The 27,469-nt window shown below is 47.8% G+C and overlaps 1 protein-coding gene across 1 annotated transcript; it reads right to left on the bottom strand.

Moving 5' to 3' along the window:
- Window positions 1-10,670: 10,670 nt before the first annotated feature.
- Window positions 10,671-24,367, bottom strand: LOC144468601 (transcription factor Sox-9-B). The gene is made up of 5 exons (XM_078178188.1): window positions 23,129-24,367; window positions 19,130-19,276; window positions 14,086-14,419; window positions 13,348-13,637; window positions 10,671-12,590 (listed from the first exon to the last, which is right to left on the bottom strand). Exons 1-5 carry the CDS (start codon window positions 23,374-23,376, stop codon window positions 12,323-12,325), a joined length of 1,287 nt encoding a protein of 428 aa, XP_078034314.1. The 5' UTR covers window positions 23,377-24,367; the 3' UTR covers window positions 10,671-12,322.
- Window positions 24,368-27,469: the final 3,102 nt, after the last annotated feature.

Below are 27,469 nucleotides of genomic sequence, written 5' to 3'. Positions count from 1 at the left end.
ACGTAAGAAAAACCAAACGGTCTGCTGCGGAGCCGTGTGCAGGCCACGAAACTTTGAGGGAACGCAGCCGGACAACCGAGAAACTCTAGATGGTATCCGTGACCGTCTGCTTGCACGGGCGATCCTCTACTCGAGGCACGGATACCAACCACCCAGCGCCACTTTCGAACCCTCTTCGCGCGCGTCACGATCCTGACAGCTCGGGGAAACGGCAACAAGTGTCCTCGAAGACGGGACGAACCTTCATCCTTTTTCCCCCCTCCTCCTTCTCCTACCCCTCCTTCGTCCCCTCGTCCGACAACCATTCCCGCTGGGATTCCAAGCAGTCGAAATTTTCAGGAACCTGTTGCACGGGACACCTACTCTTTTTTCCAGATAAACGAGGACCAGCATTAACCCCTTGCACTATTATAACGAGTCAGACTCAGATTTCATGCTGGATCTAATAAATATTAATATTATTAATTTCTGCTATGTCAAAATAAAATTAAATTCTTCTGTTATCAAAGCTAGAGAAAATAAAAGGAACAAAAGTTGTCTGGTCCTTTTATTAAAAATATTAAGGATTAGTAAGTCCTGATCAACGCAACGTAAAATGAGTTGTAGTGCAAGGGGTTGAGGGCTAGTATTAAGAATTAGTAAATGCAGATGTCTTCGAGTTCTATCAAGACGACGAACTGAAGCTTCAAGGACCGTCCCGAGATAATCTGGTGTCGAAAGAGGTAAGTCGCAATCTGTAAATGCTGCGAAGCGCTGACAAATGCGCATCGAGGAACATTCCCCGACTGATTTACTTCCACTTGCAGATCGCTGGCGTGACCCGGCGGATACTGGAACGCTCTTTAAAAACCGTCCCGGAGGCACCGCAGTGCGGAAAGAAGGAGGAACTCGAGTAAACTTGGCCCAGTTTATTTGTTTCCGCTCGGAGGCAGGAGCTCGTAAAACCTCCGCAGCGAATTTCGACTCGGATTTCGAGCCGATAGAGATCGTTGGCGAACGATCCACGAGAGGAACGTTCCACGGGGTGGGAGATTTATTCCTCGCCCGGCGTTATTTTGACAGGGGCCGCGAGGAAATTTATCGGGAACGGGCCGGCGGGGGCTGGTGGCAACGCGGGTGCAACCATGTTTTCAGCTATTAGACGAAACAAGTCGTTCGTCTTTTACGAGCGGATCGCGTTGACCCGGACCGCGTGCCCGCTTGGACCGCTTCGATCGTAAATCGGGATCGATGCTCTGCCAGAGTGCCGAACCCGTGGAAATTATTGCTTCTCTCGGAAACTCGACCGAAACGGCTTGGAAACGCTCGTCGCGGTACGGCCGACACTGGTGAAACGATTTCACACCGAAATATAAATAATTAAGGGGCGCCACGAGCTGCTGTGAAAATAGGTCGCGCACCCCTTCGAATCGAGTTTCCGTCGTTATCGGGGCCGAGTGTGCCTCCCCCATATCGTCGCGAGCGAAAGTGGGACCTTTACGAGCGGGAATGTTAAGCGACCTCGTAAAACCGTCCGGGCCGCGATTTTCTGGGAAACTCGTAAATTCACCCGGCCCACTTGTACGTCGTCCCCCCTCGCTCCCCCCTCCGGTCGTTTCCTTTCCACGCAACTCTTCTCGATTACCCCGACAGCCGTTCCACAGAAATTAGACCCTGCGCTTTCACGCCCCCTTTTTCATTGTCACTCCGCAACCACTTGTGGAACGGACCGATATACCGTTAAATTATTACCTCGCCGACGAACGGTCCCAGAATCTACGCGTCAGCTTACTTCGCTTTATCAGAAATTGTAACAATTTACTTTACTACCTTTGTTCTAATATCTAGTAATATTACCGATAGTATCCATACAATTGTTCAGCGAGCCTCGATCGATAGACATGAACATAATACGTACTAAAATTAAGCGATTAGCTGTTTCAGACCAGTATACTTGTCATTAAAAAATTATATATTGTGTTAACTCTCTGGGGCACGGTGGGATTAAAAAATGTCCCACCTTTTTAATGTACGTTAATGCATGATGAGACTATTTGAGTCTCATTCTACAAATTCAATTAAATTAATATTTATGTTTTCATATGCTTTCAATAAAAAGATTACAATTTTGTATAATTAAAAACGCGACAAAATTTCTGTGTCACATTTCTTAAAATCCTGTGCCTCGAAGAGTTAAGACAAGTATACTCGTGAAAATAGCCAGAAATAACGAATAAAATGCTACAAATAATTATTATATAACGTTATTTTAAATATTATATACTGTATAAACTGCGAGCAAAGATTTGTTAGTCACCGCTGCATCGTCCACCGTTTGCGTTTAGGTGCACACGTATGAAAGAGCTTGTAACAACTAACTCGTTAATTATAAACACGTGTCGTGTCATCTACGAAGGAATCGATCTGTAAAGCGAGCTGCGTTTCGCGGAACATGGGGGTTGGAGCGGTCGAAGCGGGGGTTGATTAGGTCGGCGCTGGATGATCGGCGGCCCGGCGCGGTCGGCGCGGCGAAAGAATGATTTCTTTGGTGGCGATGGGTGCACGTGCACGTGCACGACGCGCTCTGGGCACACGCTGCCCTCCTCTCGGTCTCGTTCTTTCGCAGCGCGCGGATGTGCGCACCATCGCACACGCGATTCGCTCAACTTGTCGGAGAGCCGCGAGGTCCGGCCGCGTTCTCTCCTTCTCTCTCTCTATCTATCTATCTTTCTTTCTCTCTCTGTTGCCTCAGCTTGCGTGCCGATCTCCTGGCCCTTTTCTCTGGTCTCGCGAGCCGAGGGGCAGCGTGGCCGAGCTTTTATCGGGACCGAATCGCCGCTGGCCACATGTGTACCGAGCAAAAAGTCCCCGCCTCGAGCCTTCTCTCTTCCCTCTCCGGCCTTTGGCCCTCTCCTCCGGATCCTCTCCCCCGTCGCCGTCCGTCGATCTCTCGCACGGTCGACGCGAGCGCGGGTGGCCGGCCACGGAGATTTACGAGGATTCGGTCGTCACTGCGGTATTCGCGATGCCAAACGCGGAAGAGGGGCACGGATTCGGCTCGCCACCGCGTTGGCTAACCCCTTCGGGGCCCGGCGCGACCCTCGGGACCTTTATTCACCTATTTAATTGCGAATTTAAATCCTCTGGTGTACAATGATTAATCCTTTGGTGTACAATGATTAACCCTTTGCACTCGAAGCCAATTTAGCTGTAAATCTGATGTAATTTTCCCGGATCGTGGTATTAACATTCTATGTAACAAAGTGCACTGTTATGATAATATATAGAACATGTAATATGTATATTAGTAAGTCGATGAAATTCTCGGAGATAACGATTTCCACCGAAAATCGGTTGCAATTAAAACTTTGATTTAAGTGTATAACAAAGAACCCGTTAGAATTGAATTTGGCGTTAAGAATATGTTATAATTAATTTGACTCTTGTTCTGTAATAATAATAATAATCGTGATTACTTTGATTCGTTTATGGGGTTGGGAAATGCTCAGTTGCAAAAAGGAGAGCAGAATAAAAATAAAGATAAAGATATACATATAAAATATGTACAAATTATAATGAGACGTAGTAGAATGCACCATTCGAGTGCAAAGTGTTAATTACCAGTCTGGATACTCCATGTTTTTATGAGAAAGACAAGTACCTGCACTCGAAGCTAATTTAAGTTTAAAATGGTTTCTTTGGTCAGCAGTATTCTATTTTATATAATTTAGTACATTTAATTTGTATGAATCTTGTGACTCATAGAACGACTACAGTCTTAACAATCGCATAAATAAAAAGGAGAATGTAACAATTTTTAGTGGTGCCTCGGAGTTACCATTTTAGTGCAAACGATTAAAACAGTAAAAAGCTTGAAATCATTTAATAGCGTCGATATACTACTTCCGACTAACTAAAATTAATTAATGAAAGAATAAGATTTCCAAGTTACTCTCGTGTCTTACAACAAATGTAACAAATGTATATTTCGCATAAAAGCCCACAGCCTGTCGATTATAAATTAATAACAGGTAGTTGGTACATTAAAGACGTCTCATCCAAGAGCAGTTTCACAATAGAACAATTCGATTTAATTGCAATATTTTGTAAAAAAAAGATTCCAGGTCGAAATCCCATAAACTGACCCTACAACCCGCACTCGTGCTGTACAATTAGCGCAGCCGTCGTCAGAACCAACCGAAAGTATCGGGTTTCGAGAAGTATCTGGCTCGATATCGGCGCGAGATGACGCTCGGCAACGCCGCTGTCAGGCGTCGTGCTCTTGCATCATGACCCCGAAAGACCTCTCGGTTCGTTGGCAAGACAATACCAACCGGCCGATAAAGTCGCCCGATCCGAGAGCAACAAAACGAAAGCGGACGGGGGAAGCGGGGAAAGATATAAAGGCGTCTTCGACTCTCAACGAGGAACGCTGCCGATTTCGCGTGGCCCAATTTTGCTCCGGTTCGCCGGCGATATTTTTCGCCGTGGCCACCGTCGATCGCACCGACGCTGTCCGATATATCCAGCTCTCTCTCTCTCGCTCTGGCCGTCCCGCGAACGATATCCAGTTGCAAATTACAATAATAGCCGAGGACATTGCAATCGGAGCTGCAATTAGTCTCAGTCGGCGGTGCCCGCGCGAGCGAGGGACCGGTTTATTGTGGCACCGGAGTTTATATATCGTAGACGATTTATTCACCGCGCGACTTCCGATAGAGACGCGCCATGTAACCCTTCCCGTTCGTTGGTCCCGCGAAATTGCACGAACGAAGAGGAGAATCGCACTTTCGCGCCGGGGATGTCTCTCTCTCTCTCTCTCTCCCGGCCGTCGTCGCATCGAATGGCATTTTAATCGGTAGGTAACGGGGCGAGGGTGCTCCTGCACGTCGACGAGCGGCACCGGTCGCGTGGAGAGCGCTTGAGAAGTCGCAGAAGGCCTCTGGCAGCTTCTCCTCTTCCTCCTCCACCCTTGCTCCCCCCTTTCCACGATTCTCCAGGCCGTTTTCCCCTTTTGTGGCCGAGTGTCGATCCTTCGTCACCGTAACGGATCCTTCTCTCTCTCTCTCTCTCTAGCTCTCTCTTTCTCTCGCTCTCTGGGACCGTGGAGAAAAAATCGTGGCGCGTGGAATTTTACTCCGACGTCCTGCCGCGCGAGCCTGACACTCTCTCATCCTTGTAATTGACACGTTACGGTTCTGTAGAGCGTCAAGCCTTTAAACGATAGCCCGGGAAAAACGCGGGGAATGCTCGATACTCGAATTTATACTTTTCCGCGTCGAATGACGGGTGGTGCTGTTTTAAGGGGTTTCTAGACCGAAACAGATTATCGTGGCGCCTGTCGTCGTGATTTTTGGGTTGTTTATGGCCGGAACAGAAAATGAAAATTGTCGGAATTAAACGCAACAAGCATAGATCAAACAGTACTTTCTTTCTTAAATTATTCCAGCGAGTACAGAATAATATATTCTTTTAAATTCTTTTAACATACTCATTGCTTTAGACTTTACCATTTTTATCGTGAATGCATACAATCTGTACTATTTTCTCAGAACAGTAATTACTTACAGTCTTCCCTATTATTTCAAGCCTTCCAATTATGCGACAATGTCTAAAAAGGTATTGCACCGTATATTAATTGTCGTATATAAATTCAATTCCCTTGTAAAGAAAACAATCGGATCCAACTAATTCATTTATTCCTTTATAATGGTAAAAAAATCCTAGTCGAATTTATTCTGCTCGAATATATTGCAATGAAAGATAATGTTCAAAATTGGTCAGAAATTATATTATATTAATTATGTCGCCCAGATATAGGTGACGCGGCGACGTACGCGTTGAAATAGAATTCAGCTGACTGCACGTGCATCTCAATCGCGAATTTCCGAAGGTGCGAAGGGGTTAGTATCATTTACGTAGCATCGCTATCGCCGCCTTTCCTAGAGTAATGATAATAAAAGGGCAAGGGTTCGCGTCCCGCGCTTATCGCGAAAGGGGTTTACCGAGAGTTCGCCGATGCGGATACGTCGAGGAAATCGAAAGATAGAGCAGTATCGTTCGGCAATGTTGAAGAAAGAGAGAAAATGGAGAGAGAGAGAGAGAGAGAAAGAGAGTGAGAGAGGGTCTGCTCGGAGCGAAGAAAAGAACGACGACGCACGGTCGTCTTTCAGACGGCGTCTCCCGTCGTATCTACGATCGGCGTTGGACGACGTCGGCGCAAATTCAAGACGAAAAACGTACAAACAGAAGGATTCTTTCCGAGAAGAAGCTACCGGCGGCCTCGTATCGCGGATCACTCTCTGCCAAATGCCAATTATCTTTACCCGCCGCTGGCAATTAAGTCCCGAGGTCGAGGGAAAGTATCGGCGGCGGGGTCCCGCCTCGATTTCGCCGAAAGGGGAAACAGCCCTGACACTCGGAACGATTCTATCGGATTTTTATGAAGAACGCCGTCCCGTCGGCATCGGTGGATCCGTCTCATCTAGACTCGCTATGAACGAGTTTGTTATTTTCCACATGCCTCGTAGACGCGCGCTTTAGAAAAACGATCAATTAACAGGATAGCGCGTGGTTTAACTTTGGACGCGCGGAAAAAGCTGTGTTTTCCAGCGGCACGTGTCTCGAGCGCCTCCGTCGCCGTAGCAAATCCGCGAAAAAACTGACCGACCTGTCTGATCAGTGTCGATACCGTTCTACTTGCCAGGTTTCGCGTACTCGCGAAACGGTTTCCTTAATTATTTATTTGTTGAATATAAGGGGGAAGGTAGTCGTTGGTTATAAAATTACAAATGACGAGGAAAATGGAAAATAAATAAAAAAAGACAGATACAAAGGTTAGGTAATATGTATAATTTATTATTACAATTCTCTACGAATTATAATAAAGGAGCGAAATTATATTTGGTAACACTACTTAAATTCTGTTAAAAAGATCGTAATATAAAATTGAAAAAGGTGAATGAGTGCGCACTATTTAAAATGGAACAATCACAGTTAGGCCCTGCGTGATAACCATAACTTGTAAGGAAAAACTCTTCAATTCTAAAATATTAAAGCACTCAGAAACTTTTTCAATCATGTTAAAAAATCAAAGTGTCATTAATACCTTTACTTGCAAAGATACATCGCATCCCTCCTCTTTTCCCTCACATTGTCGTCGCGGCACGCCGACGACTCGAATAAAGTTTAAAAAATCGTGAAACGACCTCTGTCAATTCTCCATCGGATCTACCTATCCCTACCTATCGACGATAGTTTATCGATATACGGGCTCAGGTTAGTCGCAGGCACGTTTATCGGTATCTGTCCGCGTAATTACCATGGTAACGCGACGATAAAACGCTACTCGTGTTTGACTTGTTATTGAACGGCGAGCAACGGGGGTTCCTGGACGGGTCCTGCTCGTCTATGGGTATGCAGACTCGATGGAATTCACACGTGGCCATCTCCGCGTTGTGTACTGTCCGATTAGATTTCTCGATGTCGCCCCTCCCTCTGCCCCCCAGCCGCGTCTCATCGATTTTCATCGCGGAGCAATTGGTCCGACGTTAAATGGAGCACCGTTCGCCGTGCAAAAAATTCATAACTATCAGCGAATAAAATTCTTAAAAGTGAATCGAATAGATAGAACGATGCCCGAGAGACTTGTATTTTTGTATTCTTGTGATTTTCTGCGCGGTCTTCTTCCGCGTCTCGACGCGTCGCAGATAAACTAGTTCCCGAAGGCGAGCAGATAATTCCGCTTAAGGACTCATCCGGCTATCAGTTTTTCAAACCGAATTAATAAAGCCGCCGACGATAGATAATCGGCGACGATCCGTCGTCCCGGCGCACGAGTTATGGCGAACTTTTAAACGCGCTAATTGCCGCGCTAATTAGGGTTACGATTACGTGAGCGCGATAACCGTATTATCTGTCGCTCGCGCGCGCGCGCGCAGGGTTCGATCCTTTTCGGTTCTTCCCGTGGTCGCTCGACGGGATTAACCGTCTCGTCTCGCGGCGGCGCGCTCGCGATAAATGAAAATACAAGGGATCCGAACGGTGAACGAACTCGGATAATTTTATTCCCGCGATCGCGGCCGCGATCGAAGGGTTTCTCGAGATTAGGGCGATGCGTATCTCTTAACCGCAAGGGGCCCACGTGGCTCGCGCCGACGAGATTCCGATGAATGGATAGCAAGGAAAATATAACGCCGACCGATAATATATTACAATCGGTCGGGACAGCTGTATAGAGAGTTTACAACTCTTTGTGCGACGGGGGTCCACGCTGAATGCCCGAACTGTCGAAAAATTTTATCGATCCTATCCGGGATCCCCTGCGCCCCGGGGCAAATATTGACCGGGCACACAGAAATCTAGGAGACGACACAACACACCGACCCCGATTTCCGTACGTTTTCCCGAAATCGTCAAAAAAACGCCGTTCCGACACGCGCGCGATCGCTTCCTCCTTCCGCGTCGTGGATCGTTCGTCTCCGCGATTATTTATGGATTCCAAGAGAGATTAATCTCGACGGAGCCACGCAGCGATCCGGGGGGAATTAATTATGTCGCGAGCATCGTCGTTATTTATTACTGAATATGCCTCTTTGTCCCCTCGATTCGTATCCGGTCCGTGAACCGGCGGGGGGAGAGAGAGATTTCGAAAGATTTTCGTCGCCGGTTCGCGGAAGGATCTCGGAAATCGGAGTTGCCGATAAAAGGTGCGCGTCGGAACCCGGCCCGGCTGATAAGGATAGAGAGCGTCTTCCTAGTCAATGGGATCTATTGTGGGGTGACGATTGTCTCTCCGGGAGCGTCCCGATTCACGGAACTCGTGCTCGTTCGGGGTCGAAAGGGCTCGGCGACGGCTTCGCTCGATTTTATACGTTGATTTACCTATTCATCGAATATATTCGAGGAGCCTCGGTAGTTATAAAATTACAAAATGAGAAGAAAAATGCGGGACAAGAAACGTATACAAAAGTTAGGTATAATAAAATGGTTGCAGTTTGTTAAATTAATATGTTTAGTTTCAGCAAGTTGTAATTACATTATATTATATTAACCCCTTGAACTGTAACAACGAGTCATGATACAATTTTCATGAAAGATCTACTAAATACGCGAATATTATTAATTTATTTTACATCGAAATGAAATTTATTCTTCTGTTATCAAAGTCCGAATACGAAAGAACATAATGACAATAAGAAATAAAACAAGAATTGTCTGGTCTTATTAAGGAAAATATTACGAACAAATTAGTGCTAATTAATGCAGCGTGAAAGGAATCGTAGTGCAAGGGGTTAAATGATATAAATTCTAAGTTCTGAAAAATTTACGGACATGTGCATACTATTTATAACAAAGTAAAAATATTATCCATAAATTGTACTATGTCTCTATGCAATAACGTATATATTTCTATACTATACTATGCGTAAGAATTTGTACCGCACCCTTTCCAAAGCACTGACATACTTATTGCGATAAGGCGCCCAAAATGTACAACCATACTCGAACATCGACCTAACTAGAGAACGCTATAAAAGTCCAAGTACGTGAGCACGGATTTCAGACACTCTATAAATATGTCACAATGTTTCTATAATATTCAACAAATGGATCAGAGATAAAGACGATAGCGTCGATATCGCGTATTAATTTGTTTAGCGTGTACAGCCGTTGATCGCGCAGCTAGCAAGAGCGACGTAGAAAGGGTGACGCGTTTCAACTGTTTCCGGAGGATCGTTCTCCCGACGGGCTTTATCGAAATCTTGACGGACAACGAGTCGACGAAAAAAAAGGAGAGGAACTCGAGACAGCTGCGCAACGATACAACGTCCGCGCGACGGAAAGCCTGTCTCTCGTCAACCTTTTCCGTTTCTTCTCCCGTGCTCGTCGTGCCGGCGAAAAAATCGACTGTCGTGCACGACGATGAAAATATGGCTCGTCGATGACGGCACCGTGTTATTTCGGTACGGAACTTGGGCTCCTCGCGTGATTTTCATGGTTCGGCCACTACGGGAGCGCGCGCGCGCACGCGCTCTCGGACGCGATCGAAACGTGGTCCGGAGCTGGAAGTAAACACGGAGACGTCCGATCGCGCGGGATCCGCGCCGTTTACACGTCGATCGATCGATCCACCGCCCCAGCGGCAAACTATCCAAATTGTTTATCGAAGATCGGCCGGTGCATTTCTGGCGAGCGAGCCTGGCCCGTTGAAAAATGCACGCGCGATTAAGAATAACAGTCGGCACACGTGGTCGCCATCTCTCCCTCTCCCTCTGCCACTCTTTCTCTCTCTTTCGCTCTCTCTCTCTCTCTCTCCCTCTCTCTCTCAGGCTTTTTAATCTCGAGACGCGGATAAGTGGCATAAAAGTCGCGACGTATTCCCACGTCCCTCGTCGGACGGATTTCGATAAGCCTGTTTGCTCTTGGAAACCTAGAACAGTTCACTCGCGCGCGGTCCTCCTATTTTACGCCGCGTCGTGCCAGCGAATCGCTCAAATATTTAACGCGGCTCTCGCCTCCCCCCCTCCCTCTCTCTGCCGTCCACCCCGAGTTTTATTATGCAACCGGAAACGCGCGAATTTCTCGGCGGGGAACAAACACGGGGAGATGGGATAAGGAAGAATCACGCGTACGATGTGTTCGTTTGAAAATGCTCTCTTTATTCCTAGAAATTAGAATACATCGCCGTACTTACATAAATTAGCCCTCGAGGCAGGCGCGCGCTCGCGCGATTAAGCGATAATCGTCACGCGGCGATCTTCTACGCTTGGCGCTCTGTGTATAGGCGGTACAATAAATACTCTAAGTACAAAAAGCACGGCTGTCAGCGTAGTAACGAAATAGATTGTTAATATCTGTGGAGAGTTACTGACCTATTGTGCTTCGACGGCGCTCACTGACCGTCGTTCGACCGCCCGACGAGGGCCCAGGATCCCTCGTTCCGCTTTAATCCTAAAACCCTAAACAGACCCCAGCGACGGTCTTTACGAGTTTAAACATTCCGATGATATTATGTTCAACCACGACTCTCTCTGTAAATCATTATTTTGAACAGCGAACCTACCGTGTGTCGAAAGCAACCAACGCGCGTTGCTTTATAAGAATACGACAGTATCGTATTTACCTGCCATTTTTATTGTATAATACATGCTCGGATTAACAGATTTATTCGATTATTTTTTTCGTGACAGAACTCTGTACAGTTTAACACGTTGAGCGCCGCGTGAACCAAATATGGTGACTAATTTCTAACCAATCTTGAGAATTCATTTTTATGTATTCGAACAAACTGAATTTGACTAAAATGTATCAAATGTCAAAGAGATCTAATGCAACCTCCTCTCGTAAACATCAACTTTTTAGTTTCGCTTTAATTATGTAAGGGATTTTAGTGGTCGATCGTCGGCACTGAACGTGTCAATAAATTTTTCAAGATCCCTGAAATTTGTCATTTTAATTGATTCGGTAGGATTCGGTATTTTTCTTTCAAGATCCCCGAAATCCGCATCGGTGGATCCCGTAGAACGAAATGTTCTCGCTTGGTCTGTCTAGACTCGATCCCACGGGCGTCTCTCTCTCTCCCCCATAGATCCATGTCTCGCGGCCGGTCCGCGGAGACCGCGTCCCGCAGGGTTTATTTGAAGAACGTGCCGTACACTTTGGTACGCGCGGCGCACCGCGAACCTCTCGCCATCGCCACGAGTTTATAGTTCGTGCGTTATATATTTATTATATTTGGATCGCGGCGCGAGGGCACCGTATCGAGCGGTCTGTTTGTTTAGCCTGAAATTCTGCGCTTTGGAATGGCCGGCTGTCATGGAATGATGTCATGGAGCAAGATCGTGCCTCCGGCGTGCCGTGCACACGCGAGCTTCTCGACTCCGTGCCTCCCCGAGACCTCGAGCACGCTCTTTTCGATTATGCTCGGGCGAAACGGGACGACGTTGATGGTGGTGGGTGGGTGGGTGGGGACGAAAAAAAGGATAGAAAATAACTTGATAATCTCGTACGCGCGTTACGAAAGAGCGAGCTCGAAGGCACCACGGTCTCGGGTCTCGCGTGTTTTTTACGATCGGCCGCGGGGGCCCTCCGATCTACGGGTGCTTAATAACGTAAATACACTCCTAACGTTTAAAACTGTGTTCTCGCATATTTGGCTATTGGTTGTCGACGACGCGTCGAAATAAATCGTCGTCCGAACGACTCGAAAGAGAAGAACGCTAATCTAGGTGATTAATTAACCGGATCGCTCCGTCCCCGATCATCATCCGAACGGTAGAGTGGAAGTTCGAGCCCGGCGAGGCTCTCCCGCGAACTTTGTCACCTCTCTCTCTCTCTCTCTCTACATGTAGTGCGGCCAGGTCTCGATGCCAGGTACGTAGCGTTGGTACTGCTGCGCGTACGACGTCGACACGTGGGGGTGGTTCATCTGGCCGGCCGCGTGCGAATAGTGCGCGTTGTGGCTCGAGGAGATGTACTGCATCGGTGGCAGGGGCGGCTGCAGCTCGTGGTACCTCACGATCTCCTGGGATCTGTCCTCCCAGGTCGTCTCCGCGATGCTCTGCTCCGAGCAGTGCCGCTTGTTGGGCCTCTCCACGTCGTCCTCGTGTCTGCAACGAGAAATGACGAGCCTTGCTACCGATGTCCCCGATAAAATGCAGAAATTCCACCCAACTGCAGAAATTCCAGCCAACTGCAGAAATTGCACCCAACCCAAATCCACGGAACATCTTATTACTCTTAACGCTGCAATTATCGCGTCACCCATATGACTGACGAAACAGTATATTCTCCGATTTGAAGATCCATTCTTACGCTAATTTATTACCAGACAGTAGATCTTTATGCGAAATAAAAATTAATTCAGTTTATAGTAAGGAACACAAGTTGCATGGAAATGTATTTCTTCTTCCGACAATTGTAATGAGTTAAATATAATGTAGCATTGTCCTTATATTCTTCTAATTCCCTTATAATATTGTATATTCAATGTATTGATTTATTACCGTCGAGTAAGCAATTGATGTTATACAATGAATTATTTTAATCCTCGTATGACGATTACCCAGTCTGCGATGACTTTTATATATCGCGTGTAGAGAAACATAATGAATTATTTATCGTAAACATAAAATATAAATTGCTTTATATTCTCTACCATATTTTAAAATGATATTAACAATAATCAAACAATATATAAATCACTGAAACTGAAATAAAACACTTATATATACGTTCCACCATAGTCAGTCGTGCGAGGGTTAATTCAATTGAACAAAATACTTTGACATCATTAAATTTTCAAGATCATTTGACACGAATTCCAGCACCGAGAGAAATCTATTTCACTTTCTGGGGTCCGCTTACCTACTGAACACCCAAGGCGACGGGGTGGTAGTCGGCGGGGGTAGATGCACCGGTGGCACCTGCGGCCGCAGGTACTGGTCCAGCTCGTTGCTCTCGACCTCGCACTCCTGCAGGTTCAATGGTAGGTTCAACCCGACACCCCCCAATGAACCGAGCCCGTTCAATTCACCATCGGCGACCTCGATGTACCGATAATCCACGTTTGTGGATTGCTGCTGATGCGGGGACTCGCTCGTCGAGCTGATCACGAGATCCTGATGGTACATGTTGTTCTGCTGCGGCTGATTGCCCTGCGCAGATTAATCGAACGTTTGCTCCGAGGTGATTTAAACAAAATTCGGAGACTAAAATAATCTGTGTAGTAAATTCTAAAATCATTTTTAGAAGAGCAAAATTTAGATTTAGAGTATTGTTGAAAGCGAAACTATTAGGATAAGTCAATCAATTTAATATGCATTAATATACATATTTTTTAATTTAATATGCAGAAAATGCACTGCACAGAATAAAAATATTACGAGTTAGGAAAACTATTTTAGATTTACAGTTAAAATGGTTCCAAGTGCAAAGAGTTAATTCTATATTTTCTTGCAGGCCATCGAGACAGGAAAAAAGCAAAATAATATCATCCCCTAAAACCAATGAAACGTTCATCACGGTTCACCATTATTTTGCTAATTGCTTTAAGGTAACAAGAAATATCGCATTACACTCTATCGTTTGTCCACCCTAATTTACCTGATTGATATAATGTTGACCCCGAGGGGTGGTGGGAGGGGTCGGCGGAGACAATCCTTGGTTCGGTGTGGTCGGCGGCGAGGAGCTGACGCCGCTCTGAGGAGAATTGGGGCCTTGGACACCCCTAGGACTCATGTCCTCTTGCTTTAAGGACCTGGACACGTTGTAGATAACGTTGCTCTGAGACCTCGAGGGCGACGCGTCCCTTCCCGACGGTCCGTTTTGCTTCCGGCGACGGGGTTGGTACTTGTAATCCGGGTGCTCGCGCTTGTGGGTCACGCGGAGGAGGTCCGCCTCCTCTATGAACGGCTTCTTGTCGCTTTCGGACAGCTGTCTGCAAGCCGATCGATCGGTTCTGGTTAGCACAATCGGAAGCTGAGAAGATGGCGGCTGCGATGACGGGAGAAACTCGGCTCTGATTTGATCATTGCTTAGATATCGACGACCTGTGTTACACCTGTACGAAGGGTGGTGACATTTTTCTACTAACTTCTACTAAGGTTCTAAACTTTGTAGAAACTTGATTGGTTGTAGGTTGTCTAGATTGGTTATAGAATGTCTAGATTGGTTTTAGACTTCCTAGATTGGTTCTAGACTTCCCAGATTGGTTCTAGGCTGTCTAGATTGGTTTTAGACTGTCTAGATTGGTTCTAGACTTCCTAGATGGGTTCTAAACTTCCTAGATTGGTTCTAGGCTACCTAGACTCTTTCTAGACGCTCGCGTCGCCATAATTCGAGCGTCGCGCGAGTCCCGTCGGACGCGCGGTTCACACGCGGCCGCGGGATCCTCTCGTTCGCGTATCCGGCATCAGAAGAGGCTGGAACGAGAGCGTTTCTATCGTCCGCGCGATACACTCGAGGAGTCGAAATGGGAGGTCTGGTTAGTGTTTCTGGCTACGAGGAGTCTTAAGGACGCAGAGCAGCAGCAGCAGCAGCAGCACACAAACACGTCCCGACTCGATGATGCGATGCGGCCGAGGTCGAGCGTCGCGCGCGGTCCTCCATCGCCGCGACTCGGAACCGCGCTCGCTCGCGCGCGCGCGCGCTCACTTCACTCGTCGTGTTAGTCTTTAATTCCTCGTGTTTATGTTCCCACTGGGCTCGTAAAGCCCCGGAGGCCCGATAAGCTTTTCCGGTGCCCGGAGATCTCTCCAGCAATAATTCCACCAGGTCGAGTTTTGCCAGCGTTATCGTACCGCGCCGTCGTTTCCGGTGCAAGAAACTAGACGTTTCGATGACCGGCCACCTGTTTCTCCGTCGCCGCGGCTCTTCTCGGAAGGGTCCTAGGGAGCACGTCGAGAGAGACGATCATATCGAATCGATGCCCGCCGCAAAGAACTTTAAATCCCACGGGGGACTTGGAGAGGTGCTCTCGAACCCCGACATGAAACGCGCGAGAGATGTTTTGTCACTGGGAACCCGGCGGGGAGAGAGCAAAGGGGAGACCCATCTGGTCAATGGACTTTGCCTCGAGGTTTTTTCGGCCGACCGTGGCGGGATCCGACGCGATAGCGGGTCGTGTCGCTCTGCCTTTTTCCTTGCCAGATGCAACGCAGAGTCGGCCAATTTAGATCCCGACCCTGTTCGATCCTGTTCCGTCACGTCTTGGAGAAAGGTTCACGGAGTTCCGTATCACCTGGCAGGGGCGAATGATAGCGCCGCTGGCAGGTGAGCAAACGGGTGCGAAGAAAATGGCGAAAGTCTTCGGGGAATATATAGAAGTCCGCGAAATGGGTAGGACGGAGTCCCTGGAACCCTCTGCCCCTTCTGTTCACCCTAACGTTCCCTTTAACCGTTGCTGGGTCTATTTTCACCCAAACTGTTCACGTGACTCGAATACTTCTTAATAGATTTTACGTACTTATAGCAAAGTTAAGTACTAGCTTGAATAGAATAAAAATTACGAGCTTTTTAAGATTGAGATATATAAGATATTTTTAATAAATTAAGAAGATTATACGAAGAACGGCTTATATTAATTGCAATTGATGTAGACAAGTTTTACTTTGCACAAAAATCGCAGTCTACTTGTCATCGACTGAGTTTAAAATAAATTCTCTAATACTTAAATAATAGATTATCTATTATTCTATTGATATTGTATCTATTAATATTATATAATATTAGTAGGATAACATTTATACAGAATATTATAGTATATTTATAGAATATTAAATTATAGAATAGATAATATCATTATAATAATAGAATAATAAATTATCTAATAACGGATAATAATAAATGAAATATTTGCATCCTTTACACCAATTCAGTATGATACTAAAAATAAGTAAACTAACAGTGACCATATATAACCTAACGAACCGAAACTAAGATCTGAAAACTAATTTTTCAATAGACAAATGAACAATCTCCATTTCGGGTGAAACATGACCCGACCTCAGCTTTCCTCCGACCATTAAACCATAAATTATGCTACAGTTAGACGACCAAGCAGTTTCTAAAAGTCTGTAAAATAAATCGCGGGCGATCAGGATGCAGAATAAAGGAGACGTCGCGTTGCAAAATGGCGGAGGAATCGTAGAGGTAGCCCGTGTTCCGAGGTACTCGCGTAGCAGCGCCGCGAAGATCGGGACACGTTGCTTCCGTCAGATAAGATGCATTTTACCTGTTCGTCACGAGCCTTATTTGCGCGCGGTCTCCGTCGTGGGGGCTTCGCCGGGGCCCCGGGGCAGAGGGGCAGGTTCGGAAAAATTCACCTGACGGGGACAAGGCGTTTATTGTGATCCTTGGGGGACTCTTTATCTGTGGCAGGAACCGGCAGGCAGCTGCCAGCACGCGCCAAGGATGAACCGTGGGGTATACGTATCTGTTTTCGTTTTGTCGACAAACATCGAGAGTCTAATATCCGAACCCCGTGATACCTTTCGAGCCGGAAGAAAAAGGAGAAGATTTATTTCCGACGCCTACACCTGGCTCCTTGGCACTATCGGCGCCGATAGCGCGGCCAGCCCTTCCTTCGTTGCAGATAATCGCTTGATCGAAGACTAACGAATTAATCTTGCCAACTATGGGGGGGCGAGTCGGAAACCGCTCGGGCTACTCCGTAAATATTATTAGGTTGCGTAAGAAGTTCTTACGCGTTTTCTTGTAACGATATATGTGCAGTAACGTGTAATACTGTTTACTATATCTTGAAGTAGACGCTTCCAGCTTTCATTTGAGCCAAGTCGCATGACAATATCTCTATGGGGACGTATTTTAATATCCATCTGAACTTTTCCTTTTAAATAGTGAAAACCCCATGATGTTAGAAGTTGATTCTATTTAATTTATCAAAATGATCCTACTATTTTATTTTAATATCATCTACACTGTCTTAAAGTAGACACTTATAGCTTTCATTTGAGCTAAATTATATAGAAATAGCTCTACGGGAACGTATTTGAATATTCATCTGAATTTTTCCTTTTGAATGATGAGAACTCTACGATGTTAGAGGTCGATCTTTTTTAATTTATTAAAATGGTCCAATACCATTCTATTGCAATATAGCTTACCCTGTCTTAAAGTGGACACTTTCAGCTTCAATTTAAGTGAAATTGAATAAAAACAGCCCCGCAAGAACATACCCAAGTTCATCTGAACTATCGCTGTACTATCACTACATTACCGAAAGCAATTTCAGAAGACTACAGCAAACAGCAAGCGAATTAAAATCTCCCGTCATCCTTAACATTTTAAATCGATAGAAAAATAATACAGCGGTATTGTTGAATTTTTCTCCTGCATTTAACCCGTTCCCGTCTTCTCCCCTAAATCTATAAAATCCACAAACCACTTACTACAACAATCCAATAAATTTCTCTCGGAATCAAAGCCGATCGCTCGCGTATTCCGCCGTCGCTCTCATTAGCAGAGATGACTGGGAACAACGCCGCCGGATCGGAGACGGTAGAAATTCAGTTGGGAAGCCGCGATCCTCGAGGACACGCGAGGATACCGAACAGCGGGGAAAGGCCCGACGTTACCCGAGAAGAAAGAGCTTCGGTAGCCGGTGTTAATTGGTGCTCCCGGGTCTATTTCGGAAGGCGCTAAATAATTACTTTTTAGAGGCCGAAATTTAGGGACTCTGCCGACGGGACCAGCACGGCTGGAAACAAACGTGCTGCGGCCGTGAAATCATCGGGTACAAACACTTCGCGCCGCGCGACCGCTGGCCAGGCTCGTAAAGTCTCGGGTAACGAACCGGGACAGAATTTTGTTCGAACCGCGGCTATACGGACGGCCTTATTGGCAGGGAGAACGACGAGGAGAGATCGTCGATCGGGATCGCGATCCGGGCATTGTAAAATGATTCTCCGCGGGGGTCCATGTCGGCTCGTTCTGTGATCCTCGCGGGACCCACTGGGGCAGCTCGTTAGCCTCGACCAGGAAACGGCAGTTCGAACGGTTCGCGACTTTCACGGACAAGGGATCGCCGCCGATTTCCTTTCGTACCGATCGATCGATCGATCGAGATCGATGGTCACGCGCCGCCGGGCCGCCGCGGCGCCGCGATTTCCGGTTTCCCGGGGTAAAAACCCTGTCGCGAGAAAAAGCTCGGACCGGGTGTCGAACGAGCGGCAGACAGCGCGGGGGTTCGGATAGATGTCACCCGGCGGGCCTCCAACACGTGCACAGGCCTCGGCGCCACGTGGTACGAGAATGTGTACGCGCTAGCAGCGGGTGGAATAAAAAAGGCCGGCCGCGAATTCGCGTTTAAAAATAGGCCCGCGTGCAACAAGTGGTCGCGTGGATCAGGCTGGCTACGCCGCGTTGATTACACGCGGGTAACGGCCATGGCGTGGCGGCGGTGGGTTTCTCGGTCTTGTCCATCGGGCCGCGAAGAAAGAAGACGAGATTGAAACGCGTTCATGGCTCGCTGCCAGCCGGCAGGCCAGCGCCTGTGAGAATCGGGTTTATCTGATCGCGGGGATTCGCGACACGTGGTGCCGATTAATTTAATCGGGACGCGCGCGAATCCTCGCTCTTTTTCCCGAGCGGGCATAGTCGTCGGGATCGAAGCCGCGGAAACACTCACCGCCATATTTTCCCGAGGCTCTTGGACAGCTCCGCGTTGTGCAGCTGGGGGTACTGTTCGGCCAGGGTCCGCCTCGCGGCCTGGGCCCACACCATGAACGCGTTCATGGGCCTCTTCACGTGGGCCTGCCTTTTGTCGCCGGAACCCCTGCAATTCGAGGATATTATCTTCATTGGAAACGATCGTCTTGCTCGCATCTACGCGCTGTCGACTCTCTTTCGACGCTTAGTCAACCCTATGAGGTGATCTCCAAGTCTTAACTTTTTAGAGGATCAGTTTAGTAGACACTAAACCCACCGCGACTCTTTTCACAATTTTTAATTCATAATTATCGAAGCGACAAAGCTGCTTCCATTGGAAAGTGATCAATATACCTTTATATTCAAACACGCGTTATTATAAAAATTAATAATTACAAGACGACATTTCTTAGTCGCTTTTAAACCTCTGCAGGATCATCCTTAACTTCTTAGGCACTGCGCGCCACTATAGTGGCTTTCGTGAATGTTTCGTGCTTTACTCAATTATTTTATTAATTATTAAATTAAACGATTAAAGTGGAAGTGTGTATGGACAATAGACTAAGAAAAGAATATATATAATTAGTACTATGTATAGTTATACGGAAAAAATATATATTAAGAGAAATGGTAATTTAGTTATGAAAAACTATATTTGCGCAAAATCCAGCCGTGCTTCACCCCTTGCACTATAACAACGAGTCAGACTCGTGACAAAGATTCCACGCAAGCTCTGCTAAATTAATAAATTATTAATTCCTTCCGTATCGAAATGAAATTGAATTCTTTTGTTATCAAAGCTTAGAAACAGCAGCGAATAAAAACAATACAGAAAACAAAAATTATCTGGTGCTATTAAGAAAAATATTGAGAACAAGTTAATGCTAATCAACGTGACGCGAGAAGGAGTCATAGTGCAAGAGGTTAAGTGGTTAAGGACTCTGTCGCGGTCTACGCCACGCGAAATTACGCGATTGTGCTCAAAGTCGCCGATTTTCATCGGGGACGAGGGATTCGCTCGCGCGTAGCATAGGGGTTTCTCGAAAACAGAGTCCCGGCCGTCGGGTGACTTGCAGAAGAAAATATAACCGGAGGCTGGCCGCGTCTTCTGACTTCTGACAGACGTAGCCGCGTTGCATCGGTCCGCCTCGAGTTTTGTAACCGGGCGCAGCTACCCCCGGGTCATCCCGGGCGAGCCGCCACGGCACGCTTAAAACCGGCCTTAAAATAACACCGCCGCTGCCAGCCGGTGACGAGCAGGAATGGACGTATCCCTTTCTTTCCTAGAAGATGACTTCATAAAACTGTTGCCCTCTGTCTCGGGACGGAATCGACGTGACTGACGTGATTGCGAGTACCTACTTCTTCCTCGCGCTGTTTTCTTTCTGGGGCCGCGCCTCGAGGACCACGACGCGCCTCCGGACCCGGGAACCGTCGAATTATGATACCGCGGGGGAAATCGAGATGACATTCGATTGTCGCGGAGGAATGGATAGACCCCGGATCTTTTTATAAAGCGACTGCTTTAACGCTAAACCTACCGTGCTCGAACAGTGGCTACGCGTTTTGCTTTAGAAGAATGGCAAGATTGGATTTATTTAGACTTTCTGCCGTTTGGATTATAATTTATGATTCAATCGTAATATCCATTTAATAATTTTGTGTGTGAAAGACTTGGTGGGTTTAGTGTCAAGCGATTCAGCTATCGGCAAAGATGACACGTTCTTTCTTAGAGTAATTGTCCCAAGTATCGTGCTTCAAGATTAAAAATATAGAATAAAAGATATGTTCTATAGATTGACAGCTCCTCATGAAAATAATAGTTGATAGTAAGAGATTGTAAAAAAATATAAATCATCAATTTATGTGTAAGACTACTATTGGTCCACACGTTTTTAATTTCAGAGCGACCCTCTTCTATTTTACGGTGTAAATGATATCGTGGGGTTGCGAGCGACTTGAAATTATATCTTGATTTATTATAATATTTTCAAAATAGAAAATAGAAAATACGGCATGAGTTAAGAGGACAGAGAAGGCCTAAATATTTTTAATATATATTTACACTCTCGCAGATGATTTAAAAATGTTATGGAATCGCCAACAACCCCGAAGGTGTTTTTAAAGAATAAATAATCCAGGAACCAATAACTCGGACATCTACCCTAATCTCCACAAATCCAAACGCGTCACGAACATCACGAAATTGCACATCGACGCCTCGATTTCCAACGAGCGATACCTGCGAGAGGTACCGAGGGTGCGTTCCCAGGACGAGCGCGGTCCGGTGCTCGCGATATTTGCAGGATGCAGTTTCGAAAGCTTGCGCAGCCGAGCGCCGCGCGGATAAAAACGCAGCCAAGGATTCGAAAACAGGCTCGTGTATATTTCGGCCTCTTTGAAATAAGAGGGGCGTTAAATCCGTGTGTAAACCCGAGGAGCCGTTGGTAATTAGCGCGGGCCCACTAACAAGGGTTTTCACGGCAGTCGCGAGACTCCGCGCCGGTTTACCTGTATACGCAAAAAATCGTCGAGTCTTTACACCTCGTTTACTAGCCGCCTCGAGAGTACGCTCGCTACCGGAGAGGACGCGTAGGCGTGGCACTGTCAAATGATGCACCAGCTGCATACTACCCAGCCTCTCTCGCTTTCTCTCTCGGCTTGTGGCTTGCGAAAGAGGATGTCGCAAGAAGCGAGCGAGCGAGCGCGTCCAGAAAGGAACGAGGATCGAAGCGGAACGAGCGACGGGCTTCGGAATCGGAGACGAAATCGAGGACGAGAATACGCGCGACGAATTACCACGGGCAAACATAGGGAGAGGAACCCCTTAGGTCGACCGGGGGTAGGTTCTCATAGTATCCATGGGAATTAAAACTAGTCGATTTTATCGGCCCCCTATCGCCGGGAATAAACACGGCACCCTTTAGCTACCCCGAGATAACCCCGTGTAATTGAGGGTTAGCGCGATAAGCGCATAGCGATACACTCGGAGGTGGCCGGGGCTCCGGGAGCCCCCGGGAGAAATTTTCCGTGGAAACCGGCGCGAACACCTTTCGTTGTCCATCGCACACCTTTGCGCCGGGGCCGCCGCCGCGATCGAGGAATTCGATGCTCGCGATAGAGACCACCGATAGAGCAGAGAGAGAGAGAGAGAGAGGAGCCGCGATCCGAGCGATCACCGCCGCGCGCCGCGGCGATTTCGTTTCTGCGCCATCGAGCGGATTGCGTCATTTTCCTTCGGAGCCGTTTCGATTTTATCGAATCGGAACGATCGTCGGTATGGCGCAACGGAGACGGCTATTAATTCGTCCCCTTCTTCGATACGCCGGCGATGAAGAGAATAAACAAAAAGAAAAAAAAAAAGAAAAGAAATATGAAAAGAATCGCGTTCCCCGTATCGGTCGTCCTTTTCGATCACCGCACAAACCGCTTCCCACGAGCGGCGATCGACGGAAGGGCGGCGAGGCGGGCGGTGGCAGGCAGAACCGACGAGATCGAGCATTAATTAGCTAATTTGCGTTAATTGGCAGCCGAGGACATTTTTCCAGCAGACGTTTCCCAAGCCGAGGAAACGAGTGCGTCATAATTAAGTTAGCGTTACGTATTTTTCAAAGCCGTCCCCCCTCCCCTCCCCTCACGGCGCCCGCGCCCCGCTCCCGGTTTCTTCGACTTTTTCCTCGTGTTTCCCCTTCTTTCCCGGCGAGACGCGAATCCTCGGCCGTGCCTAAAACGCTTAGCGGTAACCCCGGCGGCGTTAATGCCTGCTAATACGACTCGCTGCGATTAAAACGGCTCGTCCCCGGGGCTGCAACCTGTTTCTCGCTTGTACCCGGGGCGGACAACCGTCGTCCGAAGCGCGGCTCTTTTTTTCTCCTTTATTTTTTCTTATTTCTTTTTCAATTTCAATTTCAAACAGTCGTCTGCCTCGAGCGAATCCCTCAGCGACGGGGTATGATGCTACATCGAATAGGAAACTCACTTGATAGCGATCGGTATCTGGGTCCAGTCGTATCCCTGGAGAACCTTGGTGACCGCGGCGCTGATCTTCTCCCCGCTGTTGGCGCCGGCCGCCGTGACCGCTGCTGCTCCACCTCCTCCTCCTCCCTTCCCATTGTTCTTCGCGTTACCACCGTTGTTGTTTACGTTGTTGCTGACTACGGCGGCGACGGTGCCGGCGGCGTTGCTCGCGGTGATCGAGCCGGACGCTTCTCCCATGACGTCGTTCATCTTTCTCTCGCGTTCGCTTCGACGATCAGGAAACTCGGCGGCGATTGCTTTATTACAGTTTTGCTCGACGAATCCGACGTTTTATCACGCACTGGGGATGCTCATCGTTCGTTGCAACGGTGTCGGCTAATCGTAATTACCGTTTTATCATGGCAAACGTCACTTCCGTTTCGCGCGAGCACGCGCGCCCGCGGGACCCTCGCCGGATTCCCTTTTCTTCTCGCCTCTTCTTCACGCGGGGTCCCTGCGGAGAAAGAGAGAGAGAGGGAGAGACGCGACGGCGACTCTCGCGTTCGAAATTAATTTCTCACTGTATTCGGAGAGGAAAGCGCGACGGGCGCGCGCGCCGTGCCGTCGCGACGGAATCGGAGTCTGCGAGGCCTCGCCGCGCCGTCTATCTCGCGAGCGAGCTTTCGCCTGAGATCGCGCGAGCCACGGCAATTCTAATCTACTCTTTCTTTGTGCAACGCGCTCGGCTTTTTGCTCTCTTTTCCCGTGGCAGCCGCGCTATCGTGCTGCTTCGCTCTCCGCTGCTGCACGGCCGTCGGGCGCCGAGGACGGTTCGAGGCGAGGCGGTTTCTCCGAGGCTGCGCTCCTCGGCCGTCAGATGATTTCGAAAGCCGCGGCTCTTCGTGGATCGACGGATCCGCTCGCGCGATTCCCGGGTTGTTCAGCTGCGTAACCGTCGGCCACAGATCTTCATTCTCCGTCGACGAACACCGGCGACGAACTCACGATTTCCACAAAACTCACTGGATCACGGACACGGGCGATCTTCGAGCGATCTCTCTCTTCTTCTTCTTCTTTTAATTTTTCTTCTTCTATCTCTCTCCTTTTCTCGCTGTATTTTTGTCTCTCTGCTCGCTGCAATGGATCACTTCCGAGTGGCACGGCGACGCTGGCCCGCGAGTAACATTGTTTGACAAAGCGATGGCGAAACAACGACAGAGAGAAAGAGAGAAACCGGTGGCCGGGCGAGGATGATTTCTAGTTGCTGGCGCGATCGGCGCTCGAGTGAGGTGGTTGCATCGCCTCGGGGCAGTTTCCACCGATTCCCTCCGACGGCGGCTGCTGGTTGGGGGCGGGGCGACGCCGAGGAGCTGGTAACACTTGTTGCTTCGCGATCGTGCCCACCGATGTGATGCCGCCGACCGAAAGGGGGGAAAGGGACACGGAACGGGGAGGAGAGAGGACCTCGTTGCCTGCGCCGGGAGCTTTCGAATGCCGTGAACGAGATCCGAGAGAACTTCGCCAAAAATCGAACGCGATTAGCCAGAACCTTCTATCGAATCATTCGAGATCGAGTTGAGACTATTATTTCATTGCGACGTATTTAATTTTAATATCGTTCTCGGCGGTATTTGCCGGAAATCATTTTTGCATAGACTCGACGAATTATTTTTATTATTTTCTTGAGATTTGTACTCGTGTTTTCACAAGATCGTAATTTATTTTTTATTCTTAATAATAAACTGAGGATTTTTATGCAGAATAAAAATTGTCTGTGCTGATTACAAGATACAGGAGATACGTAGACGTTGGGCTTGTTTTTTAATTATTTTAATTATTTGGAAATGGCGCAACTGTGCTTTTTAATTTTTTAATGGTTTTACTGCTTTGTACAAGGTTTGCTAATTTTTGTCGTATGCTCCAAAATCCATAGTTTACTCGTTATAATAGTATTACGCGTATACTATGCATTATACATTATATTATAATAGTATTATGCATATACTGTGTATTATAAATTATATTATAATAGTATTATTAATACACTATGTATTATACATTATATTATGCATTATACATACTATAATATTATACCACAGTATAGTACTCATTGTTGCTACAGTAAATTATATTTTTCACATGATCATATTAATAATAGTATCTCGCAATTGACTTCTAAATTTTTGTAGAACCGTTGAACATAAAACCAGCTACACAAGTGCCATTTCACTTTCTCCTATAACAATCTTTATCTATCCTTAACAGAATTACGATAACTCCTCATTTTTAGTACACTTTAACATATATTCCCAAGTAATTCAAATTAAAATATATCAAACGAACAAGCTTAAAATATTAATAAAAACCCGCTTCAACGAATAAACGATAAAAAAGAATATCAAACAAACAAGCTTAAAATATTAATAAAAACCCGCTTCAACGAATAAAGGATAAAAATGGCAGCAGGTCCTAAAAGACGTCGAAGTGGGTACTTTTCCAAATGGCAAGCCGCCAAGCGATCGCGTAAATTTTCGATCGCGACCGCCTCTCCTCCTCGTTCGATCCCCCCGCCGGCTATCGGCCCCTCCAGGGGTCCCTCCCCCGTATCACTTATTTCGGAGCCGTTTCTCCTCGCGGGCGACAAGAGTTTCCATGGCTACGATATCCTCTGGGAGTAGGACCAATCGGGTTACTCCTCGCTCCACCTATCTCTCCTCTCCTTTCACCGCAGGCAGCCCCGTCTCGGTTCCACCCGGTCGTTCTCTCTAGCTCTCTCCCACGCAGGAGCGCCGATTGGCCGGCCGGTCGCTGGCAATTACGACGTCATCAAGGAGGAGCGTGCAATTTTCCTGGCGATGCACCAAGCACGGCGGAGCCGTCGATGGTTCCACGGTGAGACCTGCACTCGTCCACGGGATCCCGGGGCGACCGGTGGCTACGCCGATCTTGCGATCGAGGGATCTCGTGATCGAGGGATCTTGTGATCGAGCGACGTCAAAGTTTGGCGATGACGTAGAAAATCGATCGCAACAGCTGCGCTCTTTTATCTAACATCGTCGAACTAAGATAGAGAAAAATCGATCGTTGCAGCTAAAACCCTTTCCTTCGGACATCGACTATTCCTTGGCGAGGATTTCCTTGGAACATTAATTTTAAAAAACACGATCATCTAGGTTTTATTACATATTCTATATTTTAAAGAAATTCATCTAGCGTCGCATCTCCGAGTCTTGTCAAGACTAAAATAGCTTGCATAGTATCGCAATTCCGCGCGTGATTTAACGTTCGTTGTAATTTCGAGTCCGTCGATGAAGAAGAAGGGATTATTAAATCCTGGAAGCAATCGTTATTAGAATTCAGAGTTTCGAGGCTCGTTTCTATCGCGGTCCCGAGAGATTCGTACGCGGGGATGATGGAGCTTACGCGGTACGCGATGACACGGACCCGACTCGATGACAGTGCAGAATGTCCCGTAGCTCGTGTCACCGTTGGGGGTCCGGCGGAGTTGCGGTGCCCGCCACCCGGGGGGCTACATGTGTCGGGCACCCAGTCGGCCCCCTGGTCCTCTCGTCGACGATCCTTTCAAGTGTCCGACAGAGCCGTGGCCTCTCCGGACCGCCGGGAATTACTGAAATCATTATTCGATGTATCCGCCACGGTGTCCGCCGTCTGTCCACGACGTTTCCACACACGCATCGTCCTTCGCCGCACGAAAGAACCGCGTTTTTCCGTCGTCGCGCTAGCTCGCATCTGCGACACTTGGCCCTCTCGCAAACCGAGGGGCGGCGAAGTCCCATGGAAAGGAACGCGAGAACGTTTTCGGTGCGTCGCGGTTAACCCTGAACGCGCAATAAGAAGAATCCTTGTTCCGGTTTGTTTGGCTTCGCTCGAAACGGACACGAGATACCGGGTTGTGTCCTTTTTCAGGGAAACGGTCGGCCACGCGTTTCCCGAACGTCCCTGAAAACTGCGTTCTCCTTCGCGGTGTATACCGGGAACGATCCGGTGCCGCACATATTGGCGCCACGTGCGCATTCGGGATGTTTATCCCAGGAAGAGCAAAATTCCGGCTTGGTGAAATCAATATTATTGTTCGCGGTCGGCTAAATTTGTGATCGCGGCCGGGTAATGGCGAGCGCGGGCGGCGGCGGCGTTGCAACGGCGGGGGAGGGAGAGGGAAACGGGATCGGGAACGTAAGCGACCGCGGGATGCGTCGATATCGGTGTGCAACAGTGTTCGGGGATGGGACAGATGAGACGTCGACGAAAGCCTCGCCCACGCGCGACTCGCGTCCCGTCGTTTCATTCCCCCGTCGCGGCGGATCCGCGCGCTCGTCCGCGTTTTGCGCCCGGACGAAAGCCG

Source organism: Augochlora pura, chromosome 4 (genome assembly GCF_028453695.1).
Source record: "Augochlora pura isolate Apur16 chromosome 4, APUR_v2.2.1, whole genome shotgun sequence".
NCBI lineage: Eukaryota > Metazoa > Arthropoda > Insecta > Hymenoptera > Halictidae > Augochlora > Augochlora pura.
Note: the sequence above shows the minus strand (reverse complement) of the source record. Positions and strands in the feature narration are given on the sequence as shown.

What these genes read in the sequence shown, in the direction of transcription:
- LOC144468601 (XM_078178188.1), bottom strand. Translation starts at nt 23,376, where the DNA reads ATGAACGACGTCATGGGAGAAGCGTCCGGCTCGATCACCGCGAGCAAC. An exon ending in AGCCTCGGGAAAATATGGCG is followed by an intron (nt 14,420 to 19,129) that starts GTGAGTGTTTCC and finishes ATCGGCTTGCAG; the next exon opens with ACAGCTGTCCGAAAGCGACA. An exon ending in TCGCCTTGGGTGTTCAGTAG is followed by an intron (nt 12,591 to 13,347) that starts GTAAGCGGACCC and finishes TTCTCGTTGCAG; the next exon opens with ACACGAGGACGACGTGGAGA.